The 21,795-nt window shown below is 41.8% G+C and overlaps 1 protein-coding gene across 1 annotated transcript in view; it reads right to left on the minus strand.

The window, feature by feature from the left end:
* Positions 1-16,946, minus strand: part of CHMP5 (charged multivesicular body protein 5) — a 157,775-nt gene extending 140,829 nt beyond the window's left edge. The window contains exon 1 of the mRNA XM_086965421.1: positions 16,729-16,946. Coding sequence (XP_086821547.1) covers positions 16,729-16,797 — 69 coding nt within the window. The 5' untranslated portion in view covers positions 16,798-16,946. The remainder of the gene's footprint in view (positions 1-16,728) is intronic.
* Positions 16,947-21,795: the final 4,849 nt, after the last annotated feature.

A 21,795-nucleotide genomic window follows, 5' to 3' on the forward strand; every position in this document is an offset into this window, starting at 1 on the left:
CTCCCCCACTCAGAGACCAAAACAACCACTCACACACCGACACCCACATATGCAGCCACTCACACACCCATACAGCCAGCCACACACTCACTCACCAACTGATACAGCCACAAGCATACCCAATCAAACACCCATGCAGCCACTCACAGACCCACACAGCCACTCACCCACATACCCCTCTCACAGACCCATACAGCCACTTACACACCCACTCACAAACCTATAAAACCACTTAAACATCCAGTCACCGACCCATATAGCCACTCACACACCCAGCCACTCACACACAATATAGCCACTCACACACCAATACACCCACTCATACCTGGCCACATACCCTCAAAACCACTTACACCCCCATACAGCAACTCACACACACAATCATTAACCCATACACCAACTCATTCATACATCTATTCAACCACTCATACATCCATACAACCACTCACAGACCCACACACCAACACAGCCCCTCATACAACCACTGACAGATCATGCACATACCCATATACCACTTAAACACCCACTCACATTGGCAATATAGTTAGAAATACCAATAAAAAACATAGAAATTCACAGAAAAAAACAAAGGTAACAGGGACATTATCTTTGGGCTCAGATTTATCATGTACAAGACCACAGAAATTCAGCACTTATAGTTACCGGAGCTACAAGTAACTTATGCCCCCGCAATGCACTGCTTATGAACTCACTTATTACATCACTCATGACATTGTCAGTGAAATCACTAATGACATCTCAAATGACATCACTGATGACAGCATCCAGTTAGTGTATGTGTTTTGTAAAAGTTTGAGACTTAAAGACATTAAGCTACTGCATAAGTTAAATTACTTTTCTTTCTGTACTACTAATGAGTGATACTATTTCTAACATGTCATCTGATCTATAATCCCATTTTTAAATACGGTGTACTACTGATCAGTGAACTAGCTTTACACTGACATGTTCCCGGCTGATGTACCTGTATGGTAGTGCTTTGTGACAGCCTAAGCTGTTCATTGAGACTTTCCCCCACAGTGATGGCTGAGTATAGGTCAGTTTTATGACATACTGACCAGTTTCCTTAGACCTCTCTCTCCTTTGTGAATAAGGAAAGTAGGAGTAGCTTGTAATAAATTCATCTGTTCACTAAGACCTTTCTCTAGGGCGATGACTCAGCATAGTAGACATTTACAACAGACTCGCCTCTCTGCTCACAGTTTTCTCCAGGATGAAGAATAATTTTACTAGTGGTTTGCTACACAGTGACCTGACCGCTAAGACCTCTCTACTGGTTGTACGTTGTAGTGGTTTGTGTAAATCTGACATTTGCACATCCTCTTTCCTTGTTCACTAATGGAGTTGTTGTGGTTTGCAATAGACTAGCCTATACGGTTAGTCTTAATTTGGTCATTAGTGTTTACAGTAGTGGTTCAGTAGAGGCAGAACTATCCACCGAGATCTCTCTTACGTAATAAGAGTGCCATTGTTGATAATGTTACAGTGAGCTCTGTGCTGTATGTCTCTCACCTGTGTCGTTTTTTGGTTGTTTTTTTAAGTGTTAATGGTATTTTATGAAGTATATTGAAGCTTACTTTGCTGACTTAATCAGTCATCAGTGATGTCACTGACCAAGCCATAAGTGATGTAATATACAAGGTCATAAGAAGTGCATTGCGGAGGCATAAGTTATAGTTCCCTGAGCTAACTATAACTGCTAAATTTTTATGGTTTTGTGTGTGTAAAATCTAAGCCTTACAATAACGTCCATGTAACCTTTGTTTTTTTTCCAGTGAATTTCTAAGCTTTTTTTCAATTCGGTTTCCTAACTATAATGTCCCTGTAACCTTGGTTTGTTTTTAGTGAATATAATATATATATTTATATAACCAATTCGCCACAATACTGCCAAACAGACTTATGGGCAGCCGTTTTCTTCGTGACTGTGGCCGTCTTGCATTACATATTCACCAAAATCCCAACAAAGGAGATCAGGGAGACTCCACAATTTTCACATTCTTCAGTTTATTGAATGCAGACTTGTTTCAGCATTACACCTTTTTCAATACCTATTTTGCATGTATTGTCATTGCCCCCAGTTTAAACATCCCAGTCCTTTCTCCACTGGATATCCAGAATGCAGTAAGTGGTGATGGACTTTACTGGCATCGTTGTTCCTTCATTTTTGTCACCCTGTGTCAACACATGAATAAATTTACAATATTCTCTTAGTGAGTGTTTTATATATAAACACACACACCATGTGTGTTTGCATGCGTGCGTATGTATATATATATATATATATATATATATATATATATATATATATATTCACTGAAAAAACTAAAGGTTACAGAGAGGTTATAGTTCAGAAATTGAATATTAAAAAAGTTAGAAATTCACCGAAGAAACCAAAGGTTATAGAGACGTTATAGTCAGGCTCAGATTTCACTTGCATAAAACCAGTGAAATTCAGCAGTCAGTTAGGAGAGCCAACTATAACTCACGCCCCCACAATACACTGTGTATGACATTACATATTACATCACCCATTACATGGTCAGTGACATCACTGATGACATCATCCGCAAAAAAAATCACTAACGCACCCAATTCAATTCAATACACTTTATTCGATTAGATTAAAATCATAAAAGGGAATAGTATAAAAATACATACAATCAGTGAGTTAGTACTATATAAAATCAGTGATGTTCATAAAATTTAAAAGCCAAATGCCACTCATGATTTAAGTTAGCAGAAAAAAGGTGCAAAGATACATAACCAGAATACAATAATCTCTAATAAAAGAGGACATCATGACTCCACATGATTTATGGGTCTTAACTTCTTCAGTCTCACAGCTGCCACCAAGTAGCTCCCAATATTAAAAATGACCCAGACATTTTGCAACAATTGCAGAAACATTAGAGCAGGTTTAACTTGGCGTAGCCCCGAACCCTTTAGTAATGGGATAATATATTTTTTCCTTATGACTGAATAGTGTTTACAAAAAAACATGAAATGTATGGTGTCCTGGATAGAGCAATTATCACAATCGCAGGGTAAAGCCTTATCTGCAGAGCCCCAGGCCAGGTTTGTTCCCAACTAAAAAGGAATTAGGTTAAACCTAAACCTTGTTAATAGCCATCTGTGAAAGGGTCTATTAACTACCTTTAAATAAAATTCCAAAGAATCTGGAGTGGCAATCAAGGAATAGGCTCTTACTGTAGGTTTCAACAATTCCACCGCCTCCCGCACATACGCACCCAGTGACACCCCATAGAACTTTTTATACACCCACTCCCACACAACCATTCACAGACCCATACCAGTACTTACAAACGGGCTCACTGATACACAGATCTACACACACATCCAATAACTCACTCATACATTCACTCACTCACTAACTAACACAGCTACTCACAAAACTACTTATACACCCATATAACCACTCACACACTGAGTCAGTCACCCATAGAGCTACTCACACACCTACTCACTCACCCATACAGTCAATCACACAACCACTTACTAACCCATACTGTTTCACACACGCCTACTTACACATACAGATACTAACACATGCTCACTCACCTAGACAGTCACTGACAAGCACACACTCACACATTCAGTCACTCATATAACCCAGCTACTCACCCATATATGACTGACTCAGTCACCCACCCACACAGCCATACACACTCACTCATCCATACAGCCCCCCTCACACACATATATATATATATATATATTACCTACTGGCGGTCGCCAGTAGGTATATATAGTTAGGATTCTTTCTCTATGGGATTTTTGAAAATTCTATGTCTAATAACTTTGGCGTTTGTGGACGGAATTGGCTGACATTTTCGGAAAATTGAACATTTTGTTTCTGAGCAGCCCCTGACAATTTGGGGGGGTTTCATCAAGGGGGGGCCGAGAAAAAAGGGGGGTCCCAAAACGCGTTTTTCCCATGTTAATTTCCATAGGGCGGTTGGCCTCACTTTTAGCTCGAACGGCTGAATGGATTTGCACGAAACTTGGCAAAATTGTAGGGACTGTTAGCCCGATGTGCCTTTGCTAGGTCTCAATATATGTGCTCCAGTGGATTTTGAGTAATTTAGGTTCAAAAAAAGATATATATCTGGGCGGAGCCTAACCACACATCTGATCTGATTGGCTGTCAGCACTTCATCCAAGAAGTGTTGGCAGCCATCTTGGGACCAATATACATGATGGCACCTCATTAAAAAGCATTGTAGTTAATAGAGGGTTTTAGGACTTTAGTTACATTATAAATCATTTGTTGATGGTACCACACTCGTTTTAGGAATTGTGGTGAGTTCTAAGGTGATTTTACCATGTGAAAAAACCTTCTGCTGTGATATCATGAATATTTTTTGAAAGAAAACTAATATCTCATGATTTTCCCACAGTGGTTTGGAAGGGGATCTATAAGCTGTTGTATGTTATACTGTAATGGGACAATGTTATGACAGTATGTTTTCCATTTCCTCTGCCAGCGTCATACACGTCACCATAGAATGTTAGGAATGTATTTATGTGACGTCACCTGTGCTGGTTGACAGATGACAGCTGACTTCGTTCACGCTAGTTCTTATCCCGCTACTGCGGGCCCTTGTTATTCCAATAAACATCTTATCTCAACACCTTATTATATCCGTGTGTTGTATGCTACAATTGGCGACGAGGGTCTTGTCACAACAAGGGCCAGCGGAGGTAATTAAAGAATCGGCCGATGATTGATGATCGAGATCGATCCATGAAGTAAATTGCGGGGAGTGAGAACGACGAAGCAACAAGGAGTGAGTACAGTGCGATGGCAATTGAGCGCTGACTGAAGGGATCTTGTATGAACTAAGGTGCAGCAGCGCGTAAAGTGAAGCCTATTGCTCATGACGTGTGGAACGAGGAAGTGCTGCGGGTGATATCAGCACGAAATTTTCCGGGCTGCCACGCTGTGTGTAACCTGAATCTATGAGAGGAAGTGCAGCAGTTGAATGAACTAAGAAATACTTGCAAAGCAGCAGCGCTGTATGAAGCTGACGAGGAAATCTTTCGCGCGCTTCGGTAACAGCGCTCAGCTGAGGCGTCAGTCTATTACCTCAGCTGAGACGCGTGAAGCATGCCGGGAGCGCGCTGATTGGTGCGCGTCACGACGTAAACAGCGTGCGGCCATTTTAACAGTAGTTCTGAACATCGGCTGTACTAATACAAAGCAGTTGAGGCACTTGGAGAAATCACACGCGCAGAAATAAAAATAAAACGAGGAGTCGAATTGTGCAACTCATAACACAAGTAAGCCACAGAATAGTAAATCGGAAGTAAGGAAAAGTATTTTAAAGTGGAAAGCTCTGTGGAAGTAACCAGAAAAGGAAGTTAAATATATATAAAATGGCAGAATGCAATAATATATGTGCTCCTCCACGTTTCTTGGATGAGCCCGGTAAACCCACCATGAAATGGAAAAAGTGGGTGAGGGCTTTTGAAAATTACATCGTTTCAATAGATGGGAAAGCCTTTGATGCAGAAAGGAAATGTTCTTTGTTGTTCGGACTATTAGGTAAAGCAGGTCAGGATATCTTTGACAGCCTGCCTGAATATGAAAGTCCACCTGGAACATTTATTCCTATGAATGAATATCAAGAAGCATTGAAAAGATTGGAGAGGCAATTTGATGAGGAGAACAATATCATGGTTGCCAGGCATAAGTTTGCTCAAAGGAAACAACAAGAAGGAGAGTCTGTAGAAGACTATGTTGCATGTTTAAGAGTCTTGGCAGTAGAATGCGAGTATGAGGCAATGACAGACATATACATCAGGGATCAGATTGTATTTTACTGTTACACTAAAAAAGTGCAGGAAAGACTGTTGGCATGCAAAAGACCAACTTTGCATGAGGTCATAGATATTGCTAGAGGTATAGAGAGATCTCTGACTTCCACTAAAGAGCTATCTTCAACAGGGAATAATACTAATGTGTTTTATTTACAGGAGAAGAAGAAGGGTGATGGTAAGACATTTGAAAGAAACATGAATGAAAGAAAAGTGGGAGGTAAGCAGCTATGCTGTTTTAGATGTGGATCAAGTGACCACCTAGCAGATTTTAAAAATTGCCCTGCGGCAGGGAAGAAATGTATTAAATGCAAGAGGTATGGTCATTATTCAACCCTGTGTAAGACCAAAAGAAGTAGCGGTAGCACAAGTATAAATACAGTAGGGAATTTCGATGAGGAGATGTGTGCGAATATTGTTTTGTACATAGAAATGGAAGATGGTAAGATAAAAGGTCCTATTAGCGATGTCAAGATTGGGGAGGTTGAACTGAAATTTACTGCCGATTCAGGTGCCCCAATCACGACTATATCAGATACTCTTTTTGAGGATAAGTGGAAAGGTGTGCAATTGACAGAGTCTGATATGAACCCAAAGGCATTCGGAGAAAAGGACATAAATATGTTGGGGTATTTTGTTGACACGGTGACCTTTAAGGGGAGAGTGATTGAGACAAAGGTCTATGTAGCTGAAAAGGGAAGAATACTAGTAGGATGGAGAGATTTAGCCCAGCTGGGGGTGGTTTTAGTCCCGGGGGCAAAAGACCCAGTGATACTGAGGGAAGAGTGGATAAATAGTATTTGTGATGAGAGAGAAGACAATGATTTGAATACTGTTTTTCAAAAACATGATGATGTGTTCAAAAATGTAATTGGGTGTGTAAAGGGGTTCAGTCATGACATCAAGTTGAAAGAGAATGCAATTCCATGTAAGCACAAGGTAAGAACAGTGAAAAGTCAGGGGACATTAGGTTGTGTGTAGACCTGAGGTCACTCAATAGAAACATTATAATAAATTGTCATCCTCTACCAAAGATACAAGACATCCTTCAGTCAGCGGCAGGGTCAAAATATTTTTCGCTCATAGATTTGAGGGCCGCTTATCATCAGGTGTGCCTGTCTGAAAGGTCAAAATCATTAACTACCTTCATCACGCCGTTTGGAGCATTTAGGTATGTGAGACTTCCCTTTGGCCTGGCGTCATCTTCAGGAGTTTTCCAAAAACTCATGGATGTCTTGTTTGGAAAGATGAAAGGGGTAGAAGCCTTTCAAGATGACATTTTGTTACATTCAAAAACTGAAAGTGAGCACATAAAATTGATTGGAGCAGTTCTGAGGATCTTGAAAGACAAAGGCATGACAGTTGCTAGAGACAAATGCAAATTCATGACTAAAGAGGTGGAATATTTAGGGCACGTCCTTACTGCTGAAGGCATTTTATCCAAGGACGATTTAGTTCGCGCAATAAGGGAGGCCCCTGAACCAAGGAATAAGGATACACTCAAGTCATTCCTTGGCCTGAGTGAATATTATGCGAAGTTTATCAAAAAGTACCCAGAAATGGTGAGTCCACTCAGGAAACTGCTGAAGAAAAATGTAAAATATGAGTGGAATGACGAACAAGTTGAGGCATTCAGATCGGTCAAAGAGGAAATAGCCAGAGCGCCAGCACTGAAACCATACGATCCACAACTTGACAATATAGTAACTGTGGATGCGAGCAATGAAGGGATAGGGGCTGTGTTTTGCCAAAGGAAAGGAAATGAAGAAAACACAATAGCTTTTATTTCGAGACAGCTAAATGAAACAGAGATTCATTACAGCACAATTGAAAGGGAGACTTTAGCTTGTGTATGGGCTGTACACAAACTCAAAGACTATCTGTGGGGTAAGAGTTTCAAACTGGTAACCGACCATAAACCGCTTGTGTATATGATGGATGGTAAGGGTCGGGGCAATGGCAACGCAAGTTCCAGACTGATCAGACTAATGTCGAAGCTTCAAGAATTCAACTTCAAAATAGAGCACATAAAAGGAGGTAAGAACAGTAGAGCGGATTGCCTATCCAGATTGCCAGTGAGAGAAGAAAAAGATGAGGAACTGGACGACAATGAATGCATAGTTGCGCATATTGACGCAACAGTAATGTGTGAAGGATCAATAGGTGAAAAAGAATAGGAAGAAAGTACGAAGGAAGATACTGTTTTGGGGAAGGTGAAAGAATATGTACAATCCAAATGGCCACATGTGAGGAACATGCCAAAGGAACTAAAAAATTATCAACAAGTGAGTGATGAGTTAACACTTGAAAATGGATTCTTGAAAAGGGGTGAGGTCTTCGTGCCGCCATTGGGACTCAGGCAGAAAATAATTCAAATGGCTCACAGAGGGCACCCTGGCACCACGGCCACAAGGAACGTTCTAAGAATGCACTATTGGTGGCCGGGGGTGGACAGCGAAGTCAGGAATCTTATTGACAAATGTGAGCAATGCTTAAGATCTGACAAACACTGGAGAATGGAGAAAAATGAATTACAGATGGTGCAAATCCCTGATGGTCCCTGGGCTAAAGTGGCAATTGATTTTGCTGGACCTTTCAATATTTTGCCAGATGAGTGCAAACATCTGATAGTTTTGATGGACTACTACACCAAGTGGGTATGTTACAAATTTGTGGAAATGGTTACTACTGAGGTAGTAATAAAATTCCTGGATAAGACCTTTGAGAGAGAAGGGCAACCAAAGGTCATGGTATCTGATAATGGATCACAGCTGGTATCACGAGCAATGGTCGAATTTCTAGGTAAACGTGGAATAAAACAGGAAAAAACTCCCCTCTACAGTCCCAAGAGCAATGGCCAAGTAGAGAGGATAAACAGGTTCTTCAAAGAAGGAATCCAAATGGCTGTGGCAAATGAAATGAATGTAAAAGAATTTATTAAAACAAAGATCAATGCGTACAACAATACGCCCAAGGAAGCTACGGGGTTTACTCCGTTTTTCTTGATGAGAGGAAGAGCATGCAACAATGCCATGACACCAAAAATAGGTGGATGGGAAAAAACAGCTGTTGAAGCAGGACAAGTATGCGATAAGGAACTAAATGTGAGGGAGAATATAATATGCAAGCAAATGCAGAATAAAACATATTCTGACAAGGTAAACAGTGCTAAGGATAAGATCATTGCACCTGGTGATTGGGTGCTAGTAAAAAAGCCTGGTTTGGTGAGCAAGGGAGAGTCAAGACTCAGCAAACCAATGAGAGTTGGTAAAGCGTCAGGAGGAGCGGTGTTTGTCGAAGGAGAAGGATGGCGCAGTAAAGATGATATAGTAAAACTGAAACCAGGTCAAGAACAAATCATAATGAGAGAAGCAGAAGAGGGAGAAGGAAGTCTAGATGAGAGTGTCCTAGAATGGGATGATGTGTCTAGTGGCTCAGAGATGTTACATTCAAGTGCAAGTCGAGGACGGTCTATGGATTCTAATGGAAACTCCGTCAGACTCTCCTCTAGTCTGGAGGGTACTGCTTTAGTTCAGGAAGATTCCATGATAGACAATGAAACAGAGAGTAATGAAAATGTTGTAACTGGTATGAATGATGTTGGTAACCATCTTGATGGGGGGCAAACTTCAAGAACGGGCAGAGTAATAAGATTGCCTACCAGACTTAAAGACTATGTTATGGAATAAATTCAGGTTATGTTTTCATGGAGGAAGGGAGATGTTGTATGTTATACTGTAATGGGACAATGTTATGACAGTATGTTTTCCATATCCTCTGCCAGCATCATACACGTCACCATAGAATGTTAGGAATGTATTTATGTGACGTCACCTGTGCTGGTTGACAGATGACAGCTGACTTCGTTCACGCTAGTTCTTATCCCGCTACTGCGGGCCCTTGTTATTCCAATAAACATCTTATCTCAACACCTTATTATATCCGTGTGTTGTATGCTACATAAGCTAAACTGAAAGCATATTTTCTGTAAATTCACATTATCTTTCTCAGTCATGTGAGAATGAAGTCTGACATTCTCAGTAAAACATGTACATCCAACAAGGACAGAGACTGTCAGTTGATTCCTTTGTGTTCTACTGCAGCCTCCTAGAGTGTTCTAAAGAACAACTAGAGCGCTAACAGTCCTACTTATTACAAAGGTATGGCACACCTGAAGCCATCTTGATTGGAATAAAGTGGTAACTCTTAAAACATTTAATTTAAAAAGAAACAACATGAGGGGGTATATTTTGCCATAGAAAGTATGATTAGTGCTGCAGAATGAAAAATTAGGGCACATTTTGAGTGACTTCTCAAATCCTTTTCTATTTCATTAAAACATTCTGACATGCAGTCTCCCAAAATGGCCACCAGAGACAAAAGAGCCCAAATGTAGCCCAAATATCACCCAGATGTAGCCCAAGTATAGCCCAATGACAGAATGTCCCAGAGTGTTCTAAAGAACAACTAGAGCGCTAACAGTCCTACTTATTACAAAGGTATAGCACACCTGGAGCCATCGTGATGGGAATAAAGTGGTAACTCTTAAAACATTTAATTTAAAAAGGAACAAAATGAGGGGGTATATTTTGCCATATGAATTATGATTAGTGCTGCAGAAAGAAAAATTAGGGCACATTTTGAGTGACTTCTCAAACCCTCTTCAATTTCATTAAAAAATTCTGACATACAGTCTCCCAAGATGGCCACCAGAGACAAAAGAGCCTAAATGTAGCCCAAATATCACCCAGATGTACCCCAAGTATAGCCCAATGACAGAATGTCCCAGAGTGTTCTAAAGAACAACTAGAGCGCTAACAGTCTTACTTATGACAAAAGTATGGCACACCAGAAGCCATCTTGATTGGAATGAAGTGGTAAGTCTGAAAACACTCAATTTAAAAAGGAACAACATGAGGGGGTTAATTTTGCCATAGAAAGTATGATTAGTGCTTCAGAAAGAAAAATTAGGGATCATTTTGAGTGACTTCTCAAATCCTCTTCTATTTCATTAAAAAAATTCTGACATGCAGACTGAAACATGCACTTTGAATACCAGCAGCAGACGTCCCTGGTGAGCAGTAGCTTTACTACAGTGATCTAATGTGCAACTAGAGTGCTAACATTCAGAATTTATGGCAAATGTGTGACACATCTGAATGCCTTCTTGATGGAACCAAAGTAAACAAGCATTGAAAATGCAATAGATCTCGCCCTCGTTTAAGTTAAAGCCATTCTGTTTGTAATGAGGTGGCTTTTTAGCTTTGCTTTTATTAGTGTTTTTTCAACTTTCATGTAAATAACATGCATCTGTATGCATATAAGTATATGTATGCATGCATTTATGTTTGTATTTATATAGATATACAGATGATATATATATATATATATATATTCACTGAAAAAACCATAGGCTATAGACCATGTATAGTTAGGAATTAGCATTTACAAAATCTTGAAAATTCACTGAAAAAACCATAGGTTATAGACCATATATAGTTAGGAATTAGCATTTACAAAACCTTGAAAATTCACTGAAAAAACCATAGGTTATAGACCATATATAGTTAGGAATTCGCATTTACAAAACCTTATTTTACTCACACAAAACCATTGAAATTCCATATATAGTTAGTTGCACTAACTATATATCGCGCACCCGCAATCCACTGCTGATGATGTCACATATTACATCATTCATGACATGGTCAGTGACATCACTGATGACATCTCAAATGACATCACTGATGACATCACTGATGACAACATCCAGTGACTGTATGTTTCTGTAAAGTTAAAATATGTCTTACATATTGAAGAATGAGTGGATGTATAAGTGTCTGGATGAAGGATTTAGTAGGTGCATGACTGACTGTATGAGTGAGTGATTAAATGTGTCTCACTGAGTGCATGGGTTAGTGACTAAACTGTCTTAATTTGTGCATCATTATGTCTGTTGTTCTGTAAACTGTTGCATGTGTTGATAAGTAGCTATATGAGTAACTATATGGGTTATTGATTGGTTGCTCAAGTATTTGTATGGGAGACTGAGTGTGTGTGTGGGTGGCTGGGAGGTGTATGACTGTGCATAGATGTGTGAGCAGTTGATTCACTAGATGTATGGTTTCAAAAGTGCATGTGGAAACAGCTGTATGGGCGGTTGACTGTGTGCATGAGTTTATTGGTGAGTGAATGGATATCTCAGTGCTACATGTCAAAAAGTACGTACATATGTAAAACACAGTACATGTGAGAGTTGACATATATAAATAACTGTGCATAAGAGCCAGTGAATGTGTGAGTGACTGTATGGATCATTGTGAACTTGTATCAGGGATTGTATAAGAGAGTAAATATGTGTTAGTATATGTTTGAATAAGTAAAGTTTGTATAACTGTATAGTTGAGAAAATGGAGGTGTGATTGATTCTTTGCATGACTGACTAGGTGTGTGAGTAACTCCATGGATGAGTGACAGTCTGAGTGTCTGTTTACACTGATTGTATCTAAGGTTATATTAGAGTCTGAAGAGGTTCATCGTATTATCACATGAATGATATCATCAGTGATGTGATCAGTAATGTCAAATGAGATGTCATCAGTGATGTCATTTGAGATGTCATCAGTGATGTCATTTGAGATGTCATCAGTGATGTCACTGACCATGTCATGAATGATGTAATATGTGACATCATCAGCAGTGGATTGCGGGTGCGCGATATATAGTTAGTGCAACTAACTATATATGGAATTTCAATGGTTTTGTGTGAGTAAAATAAGGTTTTGTAAATGCTAATTCCTAACTATATATGGTCTATAACCTATGGTTTTTTCAGTGAATATATATATATATATATATATATACACACACAGCCATTGATTGACTCACCCATTCACTCATCCATACAGGCAGTGACACCCTCTCTTACCCACCCACACAATGAGATACAATACAGGTAGTCAGACAACCATCACTCATCAATACAGCCACTCATGTACCCACTCACACACCCATGCAGCTACTTAGACACCAAACGAAAGACTGATAAATTCACACAACCAGTCACTCACTCATACATTCACTGAGACACCTAATTACTCACTTATAGTCAGTCACGCACCCACTGAATCATCCATACGGGCACTCACACCCACCGATAAACCAATACACCTTGATATTTATCACTCATTGGATGAGTTAATCAGTGATGTCACTGACCATGTCATGAGTGATGTAATATGCGAGGTCATAAGCAGTGCACTATAGGGGTGCAAGTTAAAGTTAGCCCAGCTAACTAGAACTGCCGAATTTCACTAGTTTGTATGAGTGAAACCTGAGTCTAACTATAACCTTTGGTTTTTTCAGTGAAATTTCTATATTTTTTTTAAGTAGTAATGGTGTTTGCAAAGTGGTGGAGAAAGGGGTGGGTCCTCTGACCAGCTCTCAGCAAATCAGCTGGGTGGGACTTACTTAAGTAACCGGAGGGTTAGTTGGCCCCCACGCACCCTCAAGAGCCAAGCGGACTTCATGTCCCAACTAGAAGTGCGCCAGGAGTCGCGTTTGCGGAGTTGTGGGGAAAGGGAGTGTGGCTTCCAAATACCTCTCAGCAATCAGCTATGTGGGACTTACTGATGTTAACAGGAGGGATAGTTGGCACACAAGGATGTTCTTGGGGGCCAACAACACCTCCCGTTACCTCTAGTAAGTCCCACACAGAGAGATTGCTTAGAGATATTTGGAAGCCACACACCCTTTCTCCACCACTCTGCAAATGCGCCTCCTGGCGCACTGCTGTTTGGGGGATGAAGTCCCCTTGGCTCTAGAGTGTCCTTTCGGGCCAACAACTCCTCCTGTCACCTCCAGTAAGTCCCACACAGTGGAATTGCTGAAAGGTCTTTGGAGGCCACGCCTTCTTTTTCCACTTCTCTGCAAATGCGCTTCCTGGGGTGCTGCTGGCTGGGGGATGAAGTTAATTTGGATGCCGAGGGTCCTTGGGGGCCAATAAGCCCTAGTTACCTCCCGCAAGTCCCACACAAGCTGATTGCTGAGGGGGCTTCGGAGGCCACACACCCTTATTCCACCACTCTGCAAAAGCACCTCCTGGAGCACTGCTGGTTGAGGGATAAAGTCCCTTTGGCTCCATAGGGTCCTTGGCCCCAACAACACCTCGTGGTACCTCCAGAAAGCCCCACATAGTGGGATTGCTGAGAGGTAGTTGCGGGCCACGCCCCCTTTTACCACCACTGCAAACGCACATCCTGGCGCACTACTGGTTAGGGGAAGAAATCCACTTTAGTCCTGAGGCCCTCGGGAGGTAAGGGGACGTTATTCCCCAACCAGCAGTGTGCCAGGAGGCCCAATTGCAAAGTACTGCAGAAAGGTAGCGGACCTCTAGCGTCGTGCTGGAAGCATTTTCTTTTTTTTATTATTATAATGGAAAGGGCCCTGGGCCGTATTTGGCCCCGGGGACCCCACCTAGAATGTGCATAGAGTTCACTCATCCAGACATGCAAGCCCCATGAGGCAGGCAAGCGCGTAATAATTCTAGTCATATGCAGAGCTCAGCAACCACACAACATCACTCTTCTAGCCGTCAGTCTTGCTACTCAAGTCCCCTATCCGCTTCCAGGGGGGCTCAAAGAAGGCGTTGGAAGAGGTGTGGCTAGTTTTCATTGCTTTGCGAGTCGAGGGTTTTGGCAACGGAGAAGCAGCATGTTCGGTGCCATTGGAACGGTGGCTGCATAGCGCTGTGAAGGTTCGATCTTGGGGATGGATGCCACTGCTGAGCCTGCGCCGCAGGCATTGATCCGAGGACAGTTGTATTCAACGCAGCCAGCGATGGAAAACTGCGGCTCCTGGCCAAGCTGCTGAGCAGCAAAACTTTGTCTGAGGTGGTGGTGTTGGTATCGAAGTGCATGGATGACACCACCCTGTTGCAAAGGGCGGTGCGCTAAGGCTACCTGGACATTGTGTTCTACCTTCTGACCCAGTGAAGGGCTCCTGAGACTAGTGGTGCTGTCAGTTTCAACAGAGAGACCATCAAGGGTGCCCTGCCACTCTGGGCTGCTTCGACAGTCAGGCACTGGTGGAGCACGGGTCTTGGTCAACACCACCGCCTTGACCAACTCCACCTGCAGCATCAACGGACACCTAGAGTCGCCAAGTACCTGGTGGAGCACAAGGCCAACTTGGAGGTGGCCAAACAGCACGGTCACACCTGTCTCATGGTCATCCGATACAAGGGCATCGCATAGTAACTTCTAGAAACGAGGGGGTAGATGTGAACAGGAAGACTGTTACAGATAATACTGCTCTGCATGACTGCAGTATATGAAAGTTTCAACATCATAAAGATGCTTCTCAAATATGAAGTGAACGTAGAAAAAGATGGTTACAGTATGACAACAGACCTAATAAGGGCGTTTTAGACTAAAGCCCGAGACATTTCCGAAATTATCGAGGAGTTGTGCAAGCTGCAGAAATGGGACCCTGGGAGATGAAAGATATGCTTGTGCAATCCTAGAGCTGTTTTTACTCATCTGTCGTCCTCTATTCTCATAACAATAATATCTTAACTATGGTTATCATTTCTCACTTATACTATGTGCCGATGTGAATAAAAGACTATACCTTGGTTGGACCACGCTAATCGCTGTTGTCTCTCTCTTTGGGAGAGGGTGGGGGAAGACACTTGCACGTTGCGAGAGCACTATAAAATGGAAGCAATTAGCAATCTACGAAATTATTTAAAACAGGAGACATGCAAGCTACTCGTGTAATCAAACTACTCGTTTAATCAAACTCACAAAGGACTTGAAAACGATTTGTTTCTGGTGTGAATTACACCCGGCATGAAATCAGTTTACACATTGCAGAGCTGCGCAGATAAATGTCGCGAGTCAATAGCCCCTCTTTGATCAAAGAGCACGTTATATTCGCCAGCGACAGCGGTCCAGAGCAGCTGAGGCTGAAAGAGACGAGTCATGAGACCAGTCCTGTGTGGGTGGTGCCAGTGGAGGCTGTGTGACGTCTGCAGGATCAGCCCCTGCCAGGCCCAGCCACTAAAATGCAACACAAAGGACACCAGGAAGTAAAAGTGATACACAAAGCGATTGTGCTCAAGCAATACTGTATGCCTGTCACCCACACAATCTAAATCCAGTATTCCTCAGGGTAGCAGACGCGACGCTATCCCGAGTAACGAAAAGTGTAAGTGTATAGTGTCAAAGGTATTAGGGTCTATGCTTCAGGAAGTCACTGGAAAGCAATTAAGTGTATAATCTAAACCTTACAATTAAAACAAGTTCGTGGATAGGTCAGCAGTGAGAACAGCGAATAATGCGATTGGTTGAATAATGTGTAATACAGATGTAGTGAGGCTAAGCGCTGTCTAATGCTATGTGTCCTACCTGGGGAGGGTGACAGGGGAGTTTGGTGTGACCATAAGCGTACACTAAGCCGTTTGGAGAGGCCATGAGGGGAGTGAAGTTAGATAATATTAAACATTCTCAAGAGGCGCTAGGAGATCACGCGTGTTATTTCAGACTCTTGGAGGAGGTTCACTGGTGTTCTGGGCAACTATAGTCACTTTTCTATAAAATGAAGTGTTTGTTAAGGGGCAATAAAAATGCCAAAGCAGGTGTTCAGAAACAATGGCGGATGCGCTGACGCGCGAAGGACCAATACTATAACAATCAATGGCAGATGGGGAGACACTAGAGGGCAAGTTAAACTCCAAACACACATCTTGGATTCGCGCCTCTATACTACCGCACTCTCAATTCCATAAATCGTACTATACACCATGTTCGGTAGATGCAACTCCCCCACACACAAAGTTGGTGGCAGACGCTCATAAGAACTCACATTGCCGATGCAGTCAGTCAGGTTAGGCGGCGGTGCCTTGGGCTTGCCCTTGCCGAAAATGCGGTTCATGGCTCCTCAGCTCTCGCAATACTGGGGTTACGGGGACAATGGACGCAGTGCCGCCGCTAATGTTACTCCAGAACCGCACTCAGAATCCCAACGCCTCCCTGGGACGATCAGCTGCACTGACAGCCCATCGTGACGCCCAATCAGAGTTCGGAATCTTCCAGGAAGTGGAGCAAAGACAGAGGCCTGCAGGGCTGTGGGAAACGGAGTCGCCATCTTGAAACATTACACTGTTGAAGGAACAATATTCAATAATCTTTGAACTGTTTTTGTTTTTTTAATAAACCGTAATTTATACTAATACCTTTTGCAAATATACAAAAGCAACACCAGAATTCCTAATTCTATGAAGCAATACCACTGACAAGATTTAAAGCAACGTTAATGAACATGACAAATCTCTCAGGTGTCTTGTCAATTTCGCACAACTGTTTTATGGTGGAACTGAGGAGTCCCTACTCTGAGACTCTATCTTCATATTTCCATTGGGTACGCGTAGGTAAAACTAGGAATACCGTAACGTAATCATTGGAGAGCCTGGCAGGCAGGATTTACGATGTTATGACGTCTAGATTTACACTAGAGCTACACTTGAAGTCGATGTCGTCCACAAATTGAAATCGAAGAAAATGACCTAGGTCTTTTTTCCAGCCACAAGGTGCAGTAACGGTTTCACGATATTGGACGCGTTCGTTATTATATAAAGTATTCAATGCTTTTTCGTTACACCGTTTTAGAAACGGCTCGAATTAAAGATGGCCGCCACGCTATCCTAGCTCTGAACACATTTCTTTTGAAGGGTTCCCCGGCACAGTTAGGAGCAGGCTTTATCGTTTGTAAAAGCACTTTTGAAAGAAAAAAAACGTGTTTGTGAGATCGACCGAAACTCAGGGGAGGAGTGGAAGGCAGCAGCTACCTCGTAGTAGTGACTAATGTCTGTAACTATGCGCAACTGACTGACGTAAACAGACGTGCCCTTCCTTTCATGTTATTTGTTAGCGCCCCATGAGTATGTTTTGTCAACTGCTGGGGCGCACAGACAGGACTGACGCCTTTCCCAGAAATAAATACCTATCATTTGTTCACGCTTTAAGAAAGGCCGGGATATGATATTAAAAAATACCTTTTTACAAACACTTTTTATTAATTTTTAACGTGCTTTTCTGCCTTTATGTACTTTCATTATTGACCAGGGATCTTTAAGACAATTCTAGGATATATTTGTGGTGTCAGGTGGCGACACCAAGGGCCAGAAAGGATTGGGCCCGCTAGGTTACAGCGCTGCGCTTAATGAAAGTTACACAGACACAATGGGGCATATGTACGAGGAATTGGCGTAGTGCTGCGTTAGCCGTCATATTATAAATAACAACAAGGGCACCCAAACGAGTCAGCACAGGACCTCGGGGAACATATTAATGAAGACAACAGTGGTCCCATGCAAAAAGGAATTTAGAACGCAGAATGAATATAGACTGTTAGAAGGCGACCTCAGGGAAGGGCAGGAAGTGTACCTGACCACCCAGGGACCCACCTCCCTAGGTACGAAGACGAGCACTGGAGGGAGACTTCTCAGGGGGAGAGTCTCGAATCTAGGATCGTACACACTACACAAGCACTACACGACAAAGAGACACCACACCGTAGCTTCTTAAGAACGTTTCTTTATCTCTTGATTCAAGGGATCTTTATGATCAGAGAAAGCTGGTAGTTACAAGTGGAGCAAGAGCTCAAAGAGTCTCGGTCAGGGTAGGGGTAGCGGGACAGTCTTATAGGATCAGTGTCAATGTCGTTGCGTATCCGGCGCACAGCTCTCAAACCTCGAGCCGGGGGATACGGGGCGACCTTTCAGGGTCCAGCCAGACCAGAAGAGTCAGGGAGCCGCGAGTCACTCAGCAGGGCTCAGATGTTCCAAAGTTGCAAGGGAGCCGCAAGTCTCTCAGCAGGGCTCATGCATGATGTCGGAGGTCTTACGATCTTCAGGGGAGCCGCAAGTCACTCAGCAGGGCTCAGATGTTCCAAGGTTGCAGTGGAGCCGCGAGTCACTCAGCAGGGCTTCTTGAAGTAGGGGAAACTTCTAGGGGATTGCCTTTGAAGTGCACAGATCTCCTGACGTCCCTGCTCTGGTTCCAGAAAACTAGAGGGGTACGAGCCTGTTGTGTGAAGGTGGGGCACAGTCTATTCAGGTGCAAGTGGGGCTGTGCTCAGCTCCGCCCTCCCATCATGTCAGTGATGGCCCATCCAGGCACACCTAAGCTCCCTACTGTGTGTGGCTGTCTGGGAGGAATACACAAAGATAAACTGCCAGGCTGTAGGCACTAAATGCCAACTTTCTAAAAGTGAAAAAAAGTGGCGTTGGTTGCGCCTCTAGCTGTTGCACTGCTGTAGAGGAACAAAGTCTTCCAAGTTATCCAATATTTCAAATTTAAACCAAGTAATCCATAGTAAACCAGTCAGTTTTCATCCATTATACTCATTATCATCTTAATGCATGTGTGGAGTCAATCCGGAGACAGTTGAAATTCACATGATATTTTATTATTGCATTTCAAACGTTTTCTGTCGCTAATCCAAGCTTTTACATAAACGTGTGCTATTCTGACAACATTCCATGTGACCCAATGCATTTCGAACCGGTCAGGTTCTCCGTCAGGGTTGCTGTGAAAAAATTTCAAAGATATGTATGGCTGGAGATATATTTCCAGCTCATTAGGAACTGATTGCAGCAGATAAAAGATTACAAATGGGAATTTAACATTATGTTGTTGCTGTTTTCTTTAGTCAAATGGCAATAAGTGGCTAAAAGAGGAGAATTTCTACTTAGGACATGAGATATATATTGTGGAGTGTTCTGTGCTGCATTGCTTTGCACTCCCAGATCATAGAAAATACTGCCCTCCCACATGGAGGCTCAAACACGAAGAAGCAAAGAAAACAACACAACACCACCTGGAAAGGGATTTCACTTTTATAAAAGGAGACACATCAAAGAGTGTATTCAGAATAAGGCTTGGGGTTATGTTTGTGCAACACTCTACAACAAAAAGGCTTTCCGTGATATCAAATGAACAACATTCAAATGTATATAGAGATATATATGTATATATGCAATACATGGAATATACATGAAATATAATGCAGGCAGATAGCAATAATAAAATGAAACGCAAGAAGATAGTAATATGGAATGAAACACAAGTAGATTATGCTGGACGTCCTACAAGAAATCAGAAAGAGATATATACACTAAATACATTAGATGATTACAACCACTGAAAACAACTCAGATGATTATAGTCACAGGCAACAATCCAAAATAAAATACATCACCGGCTGCAAACTTCATCTTGGCCCACTCCAGACTGGAGGATTCACAGTTGAGGTCAAGAGATTCAGCAAAACCGGGAGCTGCTGCACTGTAGGCACATCCGTCATTCAGGCTAAACCAATCCCAGTCTCCAAGTCAACAAACCCCAGCTTTATAATCTCAAAACACACTAGAAGGTTCCAAAAGGCCCTCCTCTGCGCCAAGGAAACTTACTGGAATTGGTCACTTTCCATGCAAGCATTCCAACGGCAAAAGAATTCACATGCTCCTTCTGCACTTTCATATGTTCCATACTTTATCTTAACAAAGCTTACAAAAGTCTCCGGCAATACATTCAACAATCTCTGAATGCACAGAAAACAAAACAACCTTGAAAGTGAATAACCTAAACAACTTGAGTAATCTTGGGGCCTCCCTGTTTACACAAAAGCTCAAGCTAGCCGACAGATTTCAAGATTACATGAGGGCATGTCAAAGCCAATAGAAAAAACTTCATAATACTTCCCAATGTACAACACAATGCCCATTTGTGCACCACTGCCTATAATATCACACACTTCATCTCCCAATGTGCAACATAATGCACATTAGAGCACCTCTGCTTTTAAAACTGCACTCTGAGACCAAGAGGTGGGTCAGTCAGTTTAATTTACGTTTATTTGGACCGTTGGTCCTCAAACATTACTTATATTTGTTAAAATACATCTAAAATTACATATCCTTAACACTAAAACACATCTTAAAACACATACAATTATAACACCCTCCATTAATTAAGTCAGGGTGGATTATTTGCTAAAAACGTATTTAAAACAGATAAGAAGAAGTGCCTTCACTCTTTGCATAAATGTCCCAATAGCAACAGCAATATCTAAATGGCTCATTTCAGTCACGAAAATTACAGCCTGGGCACTAGTCTTAATCTCATATTTCCTAAAAATCGGTCTTAAAAACATAATTTGAATATCAAGAAACTTCTGGCAATCTATTAAGATATGTAACAAATCACATGAGGTGCCCAAAGTGCAAATACATCTTCCTGTCTTATCAATCATTGAGCTTTTTAACACATTATTTACATAACAAGGATTCACCCCAATTCTTATCCTTAAAATCTCTCTTCGTAAACAACAATCGGGTAGCCTGTCAACGTAGGGAAAGCAATGTTCATTTTTCCCTGCCGCAATCATAAAATGTACTGAGATTTTGTTTGCAAGGTAATTTTGATCCTGTACCTGCGATTTTTCTTTCCCCTTCGTCCTAAGTACCTTCTTATCAATATTGATCATGTGAGTAATGGGGCACAATTTAACCTTCATCATGCAACACAGCTTCATCATGATAGCTCTAGTCTCTCTTGCCCATTTTATTTTTCTGTTCTGAATTTCGTTTTTACACTATTGTGATATTTTGGTGTTCTCACCTGCTCCTAGGCTTTGCCAGAAACGGAGTAGGGCCATACCTGCTAAAATGCCCCATGAAGTCAGTCCTAATTTAACAATTAAACAATTTCAGTCTACTAATCTATGCTGATGTTCTTAATTTTATCGCATCTAGATGGGTATGCCATTTCAAACTTCTTTCAATCCACAATCCAATCCAAAAATTCTTTATTTCGGTCTACAAGACCATAAAAGATACATGATATATACAATCTAGCAACATTTTAAAAA

Source organism: Lissotriton vulgaris, chromosome 4_1, assembly GCF_964263255.1.
Source record: "Lissotriton vulgaris chromosome 4_1, aLisVul1.2, whole genome shotgun sequence".
Taxonomy (NCBI): domain Eukaryota; kingdom Metazoa; phylum Chordata; class Amphibia; order Caudata; family Salamandridae; genus Lissotriton; species Lissotriton vulgaris.